This window comes from Hypanus sabinus, chromosome 13 (assembly GCF_030144855.1).
Source record: "Hypanus sabinus isolate sHypSab1 chromosome 13, sHypSab1.hap1, whole genome shotgun sequence".
Classification (NCBI taxonomy): Eukaryota; Metazoa; Chordata; class Chondrichthyes; order Myliobatiformes; family Dasyatidae; genus Hypanus; species Hypanus sabinus.
The window spans coordinates 31,038,493-31,053,354 of NC_082718.1; the positions used below are offsets into that span (position 1 = coordinate 31,038,493).

The window sequence follows — 14,862 nt, forward strand, 5'->3', positions numbered from 1 at the left end:
TTTAATATTACTGGCATATGTTGTGAAACTTGGTGATTTGCTGCAGAAGTAGTATAATAAAAACTATAAAAAGAAAAAAAAAAGTAGTGAGGTCGTGTCCATGGGTTCAATGTCCATCAGAAATCTGATGGTGCTGGGGAGAAGTTGTTCCTGCATCATTGAGTGTGTGCCTTCAGGCTCCTGTACCACCTCCCTCATGGTAACAATGAGAAAAGGTCATGTCCTGTGTGATGGATACTGCCTTTTTGAGGCATCACCTTTTGAAGATGTCCTGGATACTGGGGAGGCTAGTGCCCACGATGGAGCTGGCTGAGTTATACTTTCTGCAGCTTTTTCCGATCCTGTGCAGTGGCCCCTCCATTCCAGATGGTGATGTAAAGAAACAGGCAATGTTTCAAGTCAATAACTTGCTTGATCTGAAGGAAATAAGTTAGTTGTTACCACACAGCTGTCTGTGGAATCTTGCTGTGCACAAGTTGACCTCTGTATTTCCTACATTGCTAGAGTGCCCACAATTCAAAATTATCTCCTGATTTACAGAATACAGGTACTTAATTATCTTTTGCCAGTTTAGTTCCTTTTCCAAACATCCAGGTTTGATATTTGAAATACTAGTAAATTTTATCAATGCATTGATGGTTTTGCTGATACTGACATTAATCTGTGGCCACGTTTTTGCTTGGTGAGAGTGTCACCCGCAGTTCCAACAATGATAGCTATCTTTCTGCCTCCGCAGAGCTGGTCGAGAGCCTGCGGCAGCTGGTGGAGACCCTGAAGCAGCCCCACCTACCGGTGCACCAGCTCCCTGAGGGTCAAACTGGGTCGAGTTCACGCAGTTCGAATCCAGCCTCTGTCCAGCAGCTACGCGTCCGGTTGGCTCAGATGGAGGAGAGCAGCAGTGTCCTGAACAGCCCCATGACAGCCCTACAAATCCCTGTGCAGATCACTCACGTCGGTACGTGGAGCCCAGCAGATGCGTTCACGCACTGCTTCTGTCAGTCACTGAATGTGTCGTCCAGTGCACTAAAGGCACGATGTGGCAATCAATATTTAACTCAAAGAATCCAATTAGTAACTCTCAGTCCAGTCAGATCAATGTCACTCACCGTCACAGGCGAACGTACGCAGGGTGTTCGGGTTTATCTATCACATCTACCAGGAGGCATACAGTCAAACGTGTAACATCCAACTCAACATGAAAACTAGATTTACACAGCAGCGACAATACATTGCAAGGACAAACATAAATTAACAAATTATATTGAACTTGCACATGCAAAATAAACAACAAAACACACAAAATAATACCAGTGAAAATTGAGAGAACAGAAGATGCAGTCTGAGGTGGTGTTAGGCCTTTTCACCCCAGTTCGAGAACCCCATGGCAGTGAGGAAGAAGCTGTTGTTGAACCTTGAGGTTTGGGTCTTTGGGCTCCTGTGCTTCCTGTCTGATGGTAGTATGGAGAAGAGGACGTGGACCAGATGCTGGGAATAAGTAGTCTAGCTAAATTTTGTGTTTTTTTAAATGTTACATGTCACAAATATACGTACAACAGTACAGGCCCATAGGTCCATGATGCCAACTCTTTAACCTACTGTCAGATCAATCTTACCCTTCCCTACATCATAACCCTCTGTTTTTCTATCACCCGTATGCCTATCTAAGAATTTTTTAGATACCCTAATGTATCTGCCTCTACCACTACCCGTAGCAATGTGTTCTGCACACTCACCACTCTGTAAAAATTCTTACCTTCCCCCCCATACTTTCCTCCAATCATCTTCAAATTATGTTCCCTCACATTAACCATTTCCACCCTGGGGAAAAGTCTCTGGCTGCCCATGCAATCTATGCATCTTATCATCTTGTACACCTCTCATCCTCCTCCACTCCAAAGAGAAAACCCCTAGCTTGTTCAACCTTTCCTCATAAGTGCTCTCTAATCCAGCCAGTATCCTGGTAAATCTCCTCTGCCCTCTCGAAAGCTGCCCTATCCTTCCTGAATGAGGCAGCCAGAAGTGAACAGAGTGTAGTCTAACCAGGGTTTTATAGAGCTGTAACATTACCTTGAACCCAACCTTACTGAACAAACATGACAAGAATATGATTGGTTTATAACCATAATGTTTCTGCAGCAACAGGCGATTCCTGCGGCACTAATGTAGACTGTGAAACAATCACTCTGAATGCTGGAACCCTGCAGAGGTTCGAATTCCTCCCAGTGAGTATAACAATTCATTTAGAATTGCTTCTGCCTTGTTTCTATGAATTCTGTGTTCTTCTCAAACCATTCAGCATAATGAACCTAGCAGATGAGACTGATTTCACAGGAGACCATTAACAAGGTAATGAAATTGCTAGGATTTCCAAACTAATAGCAAGTTAAGTGAATGCAATAAGATCCACGCTGTGACAGGAATGTAGCTGATGTTAACTGAGGTTCAGCCCTTGTAAGAGCAGAGAACGTCAGACAGAACGTTGTTCCCACATGTACAGAAATCCTGCTGTCCTGGCTGAAAATGCATCTGCTGTGAGTGTTGGACAAAGGGTCAGTTAAGTTCAGCTCCGACCCCCACACAGGAAAAGTAACCTGCTGATGTTCACTGACAAATGGGTGAGGTCTTGAACCACGTTGCCAATCTGCAGAGTTGTTCCTCGTTGTGGAAAGAACAGTGTAGAGCAGGGGTTCCCAACCTTTTGTATGCCATCAACCCCTACTGTTAATGGGAACCCCTGGCGTAGAGGATGTAGGGAAGCAGCAGGTGAAAAAGGAAGAGTGATTAGAGAATCCTCTCTTGTGGAGGAGGAATCAGTACTCGGTTACCTCCTGAAAACTGAGAGGATTAGAGTATAAAAGCAAGGATGTAACGCTGAGGCTTTATAAGGCATTGGTCATAATGCACTGTAGTACTGTGAGCAGTTCTGGGTCCCATCGTCTAAGGAAGGGTGTGCTACCACTGGAGAATGATCCCTGAAGTGAAAGGGTTAACATATGAGGAACATTTAATGGCCCTAGGCCTGTACTCACTGCAATTTAGAAGAATGAGGCAAGATTTCATTGAAACCGATCAAATAATGAAAGGCTTAGAGTGGATGTGGAGAAGATGTTCCTATACTGGGGGAGGTCTCGAACCAGAGGACACAGCCTCAAAATAGAGGCACGACCATTTAGAACAGAGATGGGGCGGAATTTCTTTAGGCAGAGGGGGATGAACCTGGGGAATTCATTGCCACAGTCAGCTGTGGAGACCAAGGTAATGGGTGGAGGTTCATAGGTTCTTGATGGGTCAGGGTGTCAGTGGTCACGGGGAGAACACAGGAGAATGGGGTTGAGAGGGATAATAAATCAGCCATGATGGAATGGCGGAGCAGACTCGATGGCCTGAATGTCCTAATTCTGCTTCTATGTCTTTTGGTTTTATAATACATATTCTAACACACACACAAATGCACTTCCCACATCAACTACAAGATTCCATATGGGAATAGGGACTTGAGCACAAAGGAGAGAAAAAGGAGAGTTTTAAGAGGGGAGTTCCAGAGGTTGGGATGCAGGTATCCAAGGGCAACAATTAAACTTTGTGCCAGAATTGGAGATCAAGTTTGAGTTAGTTGCCATGGGCATACATATGTGGTAAATGAAATATAAAGATCAGCTTTGTTTGTCACATGTACTTTGAAACATTGAAATATATTGAAATGCATCATTTGCATCAGCAACCAACACAATCCAAGGATGTAATGGGGAGCAGCCCACCAAGTGACTGCCAACATAGTTTGCCCATACCTTACTATCCCTAACCCATACATCTTTGGAATGTGGAAGGAAGCCAAAGAACCCGGAGAAAACCTACGTAGTCGTGGAAAGACTGTAAAACTGCTTAGAGACAGTACCCAGATCGCCCAATCGATGACACGATAAATCCATACGCTTTACAGCAGCATCACTGCGCTGCACATCTTGGCATGTCATAAAAAAGCAGCACGTAAATAAAGTTAATAATCCTGGATTAACCATATATATCTTGCACATCAAAATAAACATTAGTACAAGTTGAGGGAAATATGGTGAGAGGCACTGTTAGGGTGTGTTTCAGGACCCTGATGAAATACAGTCAGAGGTAGTGTCGGTGTTAAAGGACACTGAAGAAATAGTCAGAGGTAGTGTTAGGGTGTTTCAGGTTCCTGATGGAATACAGTCGGAGGTAATGTTGGGGTGTTCGTGGGTTAAGGACTGATGAAATGTGGTTGCCTTGGTGTTAGGGTGTTTGAGATGTGTCCAGGAACCTGCTGGCAGTGCAGAAGAAACTGTTGTTGAATCTTGAGGTGTGGGTCTTCAGGGTCCTGATGGCAGCATTGGGAAGAGAGAATGGCCTGAGTGGTGGGGGTCCCTAGTGAGGGGTGTCAGCATCCTGAGACGGTGCCTCATGTAGCTGGTGTGGAGGACTGTACCCACGAAGGAACTGGCTGAGTCCTCCAGCCTCCTGCATTTCTGACCGCCTCACTAGAAACAGTGCTCTAATTTCTGGATAAATAGATAGCTATTCAAATCACTTTCTTTTTGTACGTGTGGAAGCTAACTTCTTCTCATTTACATGTCATCTAGTCATTCCGGCTGCAGCCCACAGGAACACCAGGAACGTACCTGATCCAGACCAGCTCAAGCCAAGGCCTTCCAATAACCCTAGCGAGTCCTGCCGTCACACTGACCTCACCCTCCTCCCCGGAACAGATCATCGTGCACACACTCTCAGTGAGTCCGAGTTTTAAAAGCAGATGTTGACTGATTCTTGTAGTTGATCTTGTGTATGTTTTGGAAGTGTTTGGACCTTGTTAAAATTTTAACCTGGGTACAGCACCGGTTATTTGGCCCACACTGTTGCCTTTACAATTTATACTAACTATTCTGCTCCTGTGTCTAATAAAATGGCCACTGAGTCTATGCTCATGGTCTTCTGCTGCTGTAGCACAACCACTTCAAAGTTTGACATGTGTGTTCAGAGATGCTCCTCTGCACACCACTGTTGTAGCACGTGCTTACTTGAGTTACTGTCGCCTTCCTGTCAGCTTGAAATACTCTGGCCATTCTCCTCTGACCTCTCTCATTAACAAGATGCTTTCCCCCACAGGACCGCTGCTGACTGGATGTTTTTTGTTTTTCGCACCATTCTCTGTAAGCCCTAGAGACTGTTGTGCATGAAAATCCCAGGAGATCAACAGTTTCTGAGATACTCAAACCACCCCATCTGGCACCAACAATTATTCCACCGTCAAAGTCACTTAGATCACATTAGTTCCTCATTCCATTGCTTGGTCTGAACAACAACTGAACCTCTTGACCATGTCTGCATGCTTTTATGCATTGAGTTGCTGCCACGTGATTGGCTGATTAGGTATTTGCATCAATGACCAGCATAGTCCACGTATGTGCCGGGGGCAGCCAGCAAGTGTTACCGTTTCAGCACCAACATAGCACACCCACAACTTGCTAACCTTAACCTATACACCTTTGGACTGTGGGAGGAAATTGGAGCACCTGGAGGAAATCCATATAGTCAGAGGGAGAACGTGTAAACTCCTTATATACAGCAGCAGGAATTTAACGCAGATCACTGGCGCTGTAATAGCGTTACACTAATGGATATTCTACTGTTCAGTCCCTTCATATTGTTGTCTCCCCAAAAGCCTCTTAAACTGCTCTCGAGTGCCTGATTCCACTACTTCCCCAGTAATCCAATCCAGGTGTCCACAGCTCTCCACATGAATAAATCTTGCCCCTCATGTAACCCTTTAAAGTTGAAAGTAAATTTATCACAAAGCACATATACATCACCTCTATCTGTGTAAAATGCCTACTTCTGACATTCCACTCTATACTTCCCTCCAATCACTTTAAAATTATGCCTGGTCATATTAGTCATATTAATCATTTCTGCACTGGGATAAGGATGCTGGCTGCCTACATGACCTAATCCTGTACACCCATCATCTTCCCCAGCTCGCACAATCTTTCCTTATGAGACATGCTCTTTAATCCAGGCAGCATCCTGGTAAATCTCCTCTGTACATTACATCCACTGGCTCTCCCTTGTCCATTTTCGTAGTTACATCCTCAAAAAACTCCAGAAGATTAGTCAAGCATGATTTTCCCTTCATAAATCCATGCTGACTCGGACTGATCCAGGAGTTGCCAGTCAATGTTGAACTGAACGTCGGACTGCCTTAGGGACTCCAGCTCTGGAGTTTCCTCGGGTTTTACTCTGGAAGCCTTCCCCGTGAGTGGGTATCGCTGCAAAGCAGTGGAGGTTTGAGATCAGAGATTTCTTTCGAGATGAACTGCCAGCCATGGCTCATAAGGCCTATCTGCCTGAAGTGACTGGGTTTAAGATGCCAGGAAACCGCCTTTGCCCCTTCTGCTGGGCTTCGTAGCTAAGCCACATGTGATGGTCAGAAGCTGGACTTGGTTGTCAGAGTCTATTTGAGACACATGCCATTGGGAGGATGTAATAGGTAGTGGGAGCTCATCCCCTCTTCCACCCCGCCTCCCACCCAGCATGTATTTACAATGTAAACAGCATTTTGAAAAGTTTAAATGTTCAGCTTTCCAGCTGTTTCCAATTAAATTGAAGCCTGTTCTGTCCTGTGCCAACAGTCTGAAAGCCTCCTCCACGGTACCAGTGACAACCCCAGTGTACAGATGGCACAGCCAAGCGTCATCATCCATGCAGTTGCCACCGATGACATTACTTCCTCCATAACCCAAGCGGAGCTGACGGTTGACCCCGAAATCGACCAAGCTGCTTTGACTGAGCGCCAGATCGACTCCAGCTCCCTCGAATCCACTACCTACAGTGAGATCGATGAGGCAAAGCTAACCGAGGACCAAGGTGCTGGTCAAAGCAACCTTGCCAGGACAGAGATTGACCAAGCAAGCCTCAACTGTGACAGTCGTGAAGATATGATGGGCTCGGGTGTCAATATTAACGAGACAAACCTCCGGCGGGAAGTTGAGGTGCGGTCTGATCTCAGTGGTGCTTACACAGCAGAGGTAAGAACTCAAATTCTGATTAGAAAACAGGCAGGAAATAGGAAGAGGATTAAACTTAGCTACCTGTGTAATAAGACAATACATATTCCAGTAATGTTCCTTAATCACAAAGGTGTGGAATTAGAATCAGATTAATATTGTCACATATACTGAGGTACAATGAAAAGCTTGTCTTGCATACTGTTAATACGGATCAGATCATCGCACAGAGCATTGAGGTAGAACAAAGTAAAACACTAACAGAATACAGTGTAACAGCTACAGAGAATGTGTGGTACAGGTAAACAATAGAAGATCATAACGAGGTAGATTGTGAGTGCAGGAGTCCATCTTATTATACTAGTGAACCATTCAATGGTCTGATAACGGGATTAAAATGGTCCTCGAGCCTGGTGGTACACGCTTTCAGGCTTTTATACCTTCTGCCTGATAGGAAGGGAGAGAAGAGAAAATGTCTGGGATGGGTGGGGTTCTTCATGATGCTGGCTGCTTTACCGAGGCAGCAGGAAGTGTAGACAGTCCGTGGAGGGAAGACTGGTTTCCATGATGTGCTGAGTTGTACCCGCAACTCTCTGCAGTTTCGTAGGATCACATACTGGGTAAATAAATAAATAGTGCAAAAGACGAATAACGCGTTTGTGGACCATTCAGAAATCTGATGGCTGAGAAGTTGTTCCTGATAAACGTTGAATGCGGGTCTTTAGACCCCTGCACCTCCTCCTGCTGGGAGCACTGAGGAAGGCATGTCCGGATGGTGAGAGTCCTTTATGATGACAATAGACAATAGGTGCAGAAGAAGACCATTCGGCCCCTCGAGTCTGCACCGCCATTCTGAGATCATGGCTGATCATTCACTATCAATACCCAGTCCCTGCCTTGTCCCCATATCCCTTGATTCCCCTATCCATCAGATATCTATCTAGCTCCTTCTTGAAAGCATCCAGAGAATTGGCTTCCACCGTCTTCTGAGGCAGTGCATTCCACACCTCCACAACTCTCTGGGAGAAGAAGCTCTTCCTCAACTCTGTTTTAAATAACTGACCTCTTATTCTCAATCCATGCCCTCTGGTACTGGACTCTCCCAACATCTGGAACATATTTCCTGCCTCAATCCTATCAAATCCTTTAATTATCTTAAACGTTTCAATCAGATCCCCTCTCAATCTCCTCAATTCCAGCGTGTACAAGCCCAATCTCTCCAATCTCTCTGCGTAAGACAGCCCTGCCATCCCAGGAATCAACCTAGTGAATCTACGCTGCACTTCCTCAATTGCCAGAATGTCCTTCCTTAAACCTGGAGACCAAAACTGTACACAATATTCCAGGTGTGGTCTCACCAGGGCCCTGTACAAATGCAAAAGGACATTCTTGCTCTTGTACTCAATTCCCCTTGTAACTAAGGCCAACATTCCATTTGCCCTCTTCACTGCCTGTTGCACTTGCTCATTCACCTTCATTGACTGGTGAACTAGGACTCCTAGGTCTCTTTGCATTTCTCCCTTACCTAACTCTACACCGTTCAGACAATACTCTGCCCTCTTGTTCCTGCTTCCAAAGTGGATAATTTCACATTTATTCACATTGAATGTCATCTGCCAAGTACCTGCCCACTCACCCAGCCTATCCAAGTCTCCCTGTATTCTCCTAACGTCCTCTTCGCATGTCACACTGCCACCCAGTTTAGTATCGTCAGCAAACTTGCTGATATAGTTATCAATGCCCTCATCTAAATCGTTGACATAAATCGTAAAGAGCTGTGGTCCCAATACAGAGCCCTGTGGTACCCCACTAGTCACCTCCAGCCAGTCCGAGAAACACCCATTCACTGCTACCCTTTGCTTTCTATCTGCCAACCAGTTTTCTATCCATGTTGAAACCCTGCCCCCAATGCCATGAGCTCTGATTTTACTCACCAATCTCCTATGTGGCACCTTATCGAATGCCTTCTGAAAATCTAGGTACACAACATCCACTGGCTTACCCTCGTCTAACATTCTTGTTACACCCTCAAAAAACTCCAACAGATTAGTCAAGCATGATTTGTCCTTGGTAAATCCATGCTGGCTCGGCCTAATCCTATTTCTGCCATCAAGATGTGCCACTATTTCGTCCTTAATAATGGACTCAAGCATCTTCCCCACGACTGACGTTAGGCTAACAGGGCGATAGTTCTCTGTTTTCTCCTTCCCTCCCTTCTTGAAAAGTGGGATAACATTAGCCACTCTCCAATCTTCAGGAACTGATCCTGAATCTAAGGAACATTGGAAAATGATTACCAATGCATCCACAATTTCCTGAGCCACCTCTTTTAGAACCCTCAGATGCAGACCATCTGGACCCGGGGATTTATTAGCCTTCAGTCCTACCAGTCTACTCATCACAGTTTCTTTCCTAATGTCAATCTGTCTCAATTCCTCTGATATCTTATTACCCTGGCCCATCCATACATCTGGGAGATTGCTTGTGTCCTCCCTGGTGAAGACAGATCTAAAGTACGCATTAAATTCTGTTGCCATTTCCCTGTTTCCCATAACAATTTCTCCCAATTCATTCTTCAAGGGGCCAACATTGTTCTTAACTATCTTCTTTCTCTTCACATAGCTAAAAAAGCTTTTGCTATCCCCTTTTATATTCCTGGCTAGACTGAGCTCATACCTGATTTTTTCTCTCCGTATTGCTTTTTTAGTTAAGATCTGCTGTTCCTTAAAACTTTCCCAATCATCTGTATTCCCACTCATCTTAGCCCTGTCATACTTCTTTTTCTTTAATGCTATACAATCTCTGACTTCCTTTGTCAACCACTGTGGCCCCTTCCCCCTCTTTGAATCCTTCCTTCTCATTGGAATGAACTGCTTTTGCATCTTTTGTATTATGCCCAAGAATATCTGCCACTGCTGATCCACTGTCTTTCCTGCCAGGGCATCCGCCCATTTAACTTTGGCCAGCTCTTCCCTCATGGCTCCGTAGTCTCCTTTATTTAATTGCAACACTGACACCTCTGATCTGCCCTTATCCCTCTCAAATTGTAGATAAAAACTTATCATGTTATGATCACTACTTCCTAATGGCTCCTTTACTTCAAGATCACTTATCAATTCCTGTTCATTACACATCACCAAGTCCAAAATAGCCTCGTTCCTGGTTGGCTCAAGCACAAGCTGTTCCAAAAATACATCTCTTAGACACTCCACAAACTCCCTATCCTGGGGTCCAGCACCTACCTGATTCTCCCAGTTCACCTGCATGTTGAAATCTCCCATAACGACTGCATTACCTTTAGCACATGCCAATGTTAACTCCCTAATCAACTTGTACCCAATATCCACGCTACTGTTTGGGGGCCTGTACACAACACCCATTAGGGTCTTTTTACCCTTACTGTTCCTCAGCTCAATCCACACAGACTCTACTTCCCCTGTTCCCAAGTCACCTCTTGCTAAGGACTGAATCTCATTCCTCACCAACAGGGCCACCCCACCCCCTCTTCCCATATTTCTGTCTCTACGATAGCATGTATACCCTGGTACACTCAATTCCCAGGCCTGATCCCCTTGCAGCCAGGTCTCCGTTATCCCAACAGTATCGTAGTTCCCTATTTTCATCTGAGCTTCAAGCTCATCTGACACTACGTGCATTCAAGTATAGAATTCTGAGTCCATTCCTCCTCTCTTTGCTTAAAACACTGTCTACTGTACCTAACCTAGCTCCTTGAACGTCCATCGGGCTAATTGCACCCTGAATTTTGATGACCTTCTCAAGATCACCCAAACCTTCTACACATTTAACCCCATGCTCCTTCTGACCAACCCTCTGGATCTGGATCCCTGCCCCCTGCACATCTAGTTTAAACCCCCCCGAGCAGCACTGGCAAACACTCCTGCAAGAATGTTAGTACCCCTCCGGTTCAGATGTAGACCATCCCTTCGAAACAGATCCCAATGTCCCTGGAACAAAGACCAATTATCCAAAAACCTGAACCCTTCCTTCCTGCACCATGCTCTGAGCCTCGTATTGATGTGCATAATCATTCTATTCTTCGCCTCAGTCGCACGTGGCACAGGTAGCAATCCCAAGATTGTCACCCTGGAGGTCCTGCCTTTCAGCTTCACTCCTAACTCCCTGAACTCTCTAAGCAGGACTCCCTCTCTCACCTGACCTACATCGTTGGTCCCTACATGGACCACTACATCTGGGTTCATGCCTTCGTTCTCAAGAATAGCCTGCACCCGATCTGAGATGTCCCGGACCCTGGCAACAGGGAGGCAATATACCATCCGAGACTCCCGATCTGCCCCACAAAATCTCCTATCTGCCCCCCTGACAATAGAATCCCCTAAAACTATCGCTCTCTTCTCTTCCCTCCTCCCCTTTCTAGTTGAGGGTTCAACCTCTGTGCCAGAGGCAGGACCACTACAGCTCATTCCTGGTAGGTCATCCCCATCAACAGTATCCAGTACGGTATACTTATTGTTAATGGAAATGGCCGCAGGGGTGCTCTGCTCTCTCTGCCTGCTCCCCCTGCCTCTCTGGACCGTCACCCATCTGCCTACTTCTTGGTTTTTTGGTGTGACTACCTCCTGATAACTCCTATCTATCTCTGCTTCTGCCTCCCGAATGATCCGTAGTTCATCCAGCTCCAGCTCCAACTCCCTAACTCGGGCTGATAGGAGCTGCAGCTGGATGCACCTATTGCAGGTGTGGTCATCAGGGACAACTGTGTTGACCCTGACTTCCCACATACCGCATACGGAGCACACCACTGCTCTGACTGTCTCCCCCATACCTGAACTGGATTGATAGAATAAGTCTAAAAAGCACCTAGCGACCTTACCTTCTTCCCCTCAGCGAGCAATCACACAGGCTTACCGGTCCCCTTACGCTGAAGCCCACTTAGCCAAAGCCCAGGACTCTGCTTCCACGGACTCCACTGCCCGCTCTGAAAAGAAGTCCTGTCTTTTAAAGTGCGCACTCGACGCTGACGTCACTCGTGCCTGCGCAGTTCCCCCTCCTCCACAGGTATTGACCAGGTAGGCTTAAATCCTACCTACACGGTCGAATTCTCTGAGCTCCCAGCTGAATCACAAGCTGTAACTTGCTCCCGATTCAAATGATTTAAATGGGTGCCACCTTACAAGCTGCAGCTGGGATTGAGCCCTGATTACTGGTGCTGTGAAGTGCAACGCTATCATGCTGCCTATTTAAGAAAAGTTTGATCAGTACGTGGATAGGAAGGGAGAGTTATGGTCCAGGTGCAGGTACTTGGGTGAGCTAGTAAAACAGGTTGGCATGGGCAGACGGACTGTTGATGTGCTGTAGTGCTGTATGATTTCTCAGGGCATTTGGGGAATGTGCAATAAATGGTGGCCTTGCCGAAGATCTCTATGTCCCAAGAAATGGTAAACTGGCATCTTCCCAACTATTTCCTGTCTGGCAGGCTCTGGTATCTCCCGGCATCGACGCAGGCATTGATGAAGAAGCAACGCTCATCGTATCCTCGGATCACAGCTTCATTCAGCCCACGAACGACATTGACAATGATTCCGTTTTGCCGCTATCGACGCTGACCGGTGAGGAAACTTGAACGTTGGGTTTGTGTCTGCAACATTCATGCAGTACCTTGCACAAAAAACATCCAAATATTGCATTTTTTAAAACTCTTAAATTTTTTAAAAAATAATTTCACTGTTATTTTTTTAAATAAAAATTGCCATGGGTAATGTGCTTGTCAAATTGTAGCATTGTTTTATGAAACCAGCCCTGTGGAGGACAACTGTGCTGGGAATTAGACAAGATTTTCGTTACAGCATCAGCCATACACCATGTAACTGACTGCAGAGTAACTCCCTACCTTCCTTTACAACCCTACATGGTTACCTTTGGGATACTATGTAACTGACAGCAGAATAACTGTGTACTTTCCTTTACAACCCTACCCGCTACCCTCCGGATACAGGCTCATGGTGGCAGTGAACTGCCTTCCTCAGCTTCCACACTCCCCGTGGGCTCCTCATTCACAACTTCTAATTGTAGATCCCTGCACTGAAGAGATACCAATAACTCACCGTGAAACAACAGACTGAGCACGGAGAGGGGAATGTGCGATACGATACAGAGATAGCTGAAGGGGGCAGATAGCGTTGAGGAAGCAGCGAGTCTGCAGAAGTACTTGGACAGATTAGGAGAATGAGCAAAGAAGTGGCAGATAGTCACAGAGCACTTCCGCACAGAAACAGGCCCTTGGGGCCCACCTAGTCCATGCTGAACTATCAGTCTGCTTAGCCCCATTGACCTGTACCATATTCTTCATACCTCTTATCCAAATTTCTCTTAGATGTTGAAACGAACCTACATCCACCACTTGTGCTAGCAACTCATTCCATACTCTCACCACCCTCTGAGTGAAGGTTCCCCTTAAATATTTCACCTTTCACCCTTAATCCATGTTAGACCCTCATTCAGCCTCACTGGAAAGAGCCTGCTTGTACTTATGCTATCTATACCTGTCATAATTTTGTATACCTCTATCAATTCTCCCCTCATTCTCTTATGCTGTAGGGAGTAAAGTCTTAATCTACTCAACTTTCCCCTGTAACTCAAGTCCTGGCAACATCCTTGTAAATTTTCTCTGCACTCTTTCAATTTTATTAATATCATTAAGTAGGTGACTAGAACTCAACATAATACTCCACATTAGGCCCCACCAATGACTCATACAACTTCAATATAACTCCTTGACTCAGTACACTGATTTATGAAGGCCAGTAGTTTTATTTCTGACCCTATCTACGTGTGCCTCCACTTTCAATAACTTATAGACCTGTATTCCGATTCCCTCTGTTCCACTGCACTCCCCAATGCCCTACTGTTCACAGTAATACCTACTCTGGTTTGTCCTTCAAAAGTGCAACTCACACTTGTCTGCATTAAATTCCATCTGCAATTTTTCAGCCGTTTTTTTTCTAGCTGATTCACATCCTGCTTCAAGTTTTGATAGCCTTCCTCACTGTCCACTGCACCGTGAATCTTGGTGTCATCTACAAATTTGCTGATCCAGTTTATTACATCATCATCCAGATGGTTGATATAGATGACAGACAGACCCAGCACAGATCCCTGAGGCACTCCACCAGCCTGAAAGGAAACAATCTACTATCACTCTCTACTTCTCCCACAAAGCCAGTGGCTGTTCCATGAATGCCAATTGCCTGAACCTTTTTGACCTATCTCCCCTGTGGGCCCTTGCCTTGCTAAGGTCCCTATAGACTGACATGGTCCAGACCTCTGGCTGCTGTAGACTCTATCCAAGATGCCCCTGACTTCGGCATCCAGGGGAGTTAGCATACCATCCAGGAATCTTGTTCTTGTCCATAGAACCTCCTGTCTGTTCCCCTAACCATTGAATCCCTTATCACTACAGCTCACCTCTTCTCTCCCTTCCATTTTGAGCCAAAGAGCCAGACTTGATATCAGAGACCTGACTGCTGTAGCTTTACTTGGTTAGTTCATCCTCCCAAACAGTATCCAAAGTGTTGAGGGAAACGGCCACAGTGGTACTGTGAATTAACTGTCTATCCCCTTTTCCCCCTCGTGACAGTCACCCAGTTACCTGTGTCTTTCACCTTGGGTGTAACTACCTCCTTGCATGCCCTGTCTGTTAACCTCAGCCTCCCCAGTGATCCAATTCCAGCTCCAACTCCTTAACACTGTCTGAATGATGCTTCAATTGGATAGGTGTAGTCATCAGGGACACTGGAGGTCTTCCTGCCTTCCCACATCCCGCAAGAAGAGCATTCCACTACCCTGTCTGGTATCT

At 45.7% G+C, this 14,862-nt stretch overlaps 1 protein-coding gene across 2 annotated transcripts in view; it reads left to right on the top strand.

The window, feature by feature from the left end:
- dmtf1 (cyclin D binding myb-like transcription factor 1) overlaps window positions 1-14,862 on the top strand; it is a 100,316-nt gene that overhangs the window by 80,506 nt on the left and 4,948 nt on the right. For both annotated transcript variants that reach the window (XM_059987396.1, XM_059987397.1), the window contains exons 12-16: window positions 737-955; window positions 2,137-2,222; window positions 4,608-4,754; window positions 6,654-7,049; window positions 12,484-12,616. In XM_059987396.1, the coding sequence (XP_059843379.1) occupies window positions 737-955; window positions 2,137-2,222; window positions 4,608-4,754; window positions 6,654-7,049; window positions 12,484-12,616 (981 nt within the window). The remainder of the gene's footprint in view (window positions 1-736; window positions 956-2,136; window positions 2,223-4,607; window positions 4,755-6,653; window positions 7,050-12,483; window positions 12,617-14,862) is intronic.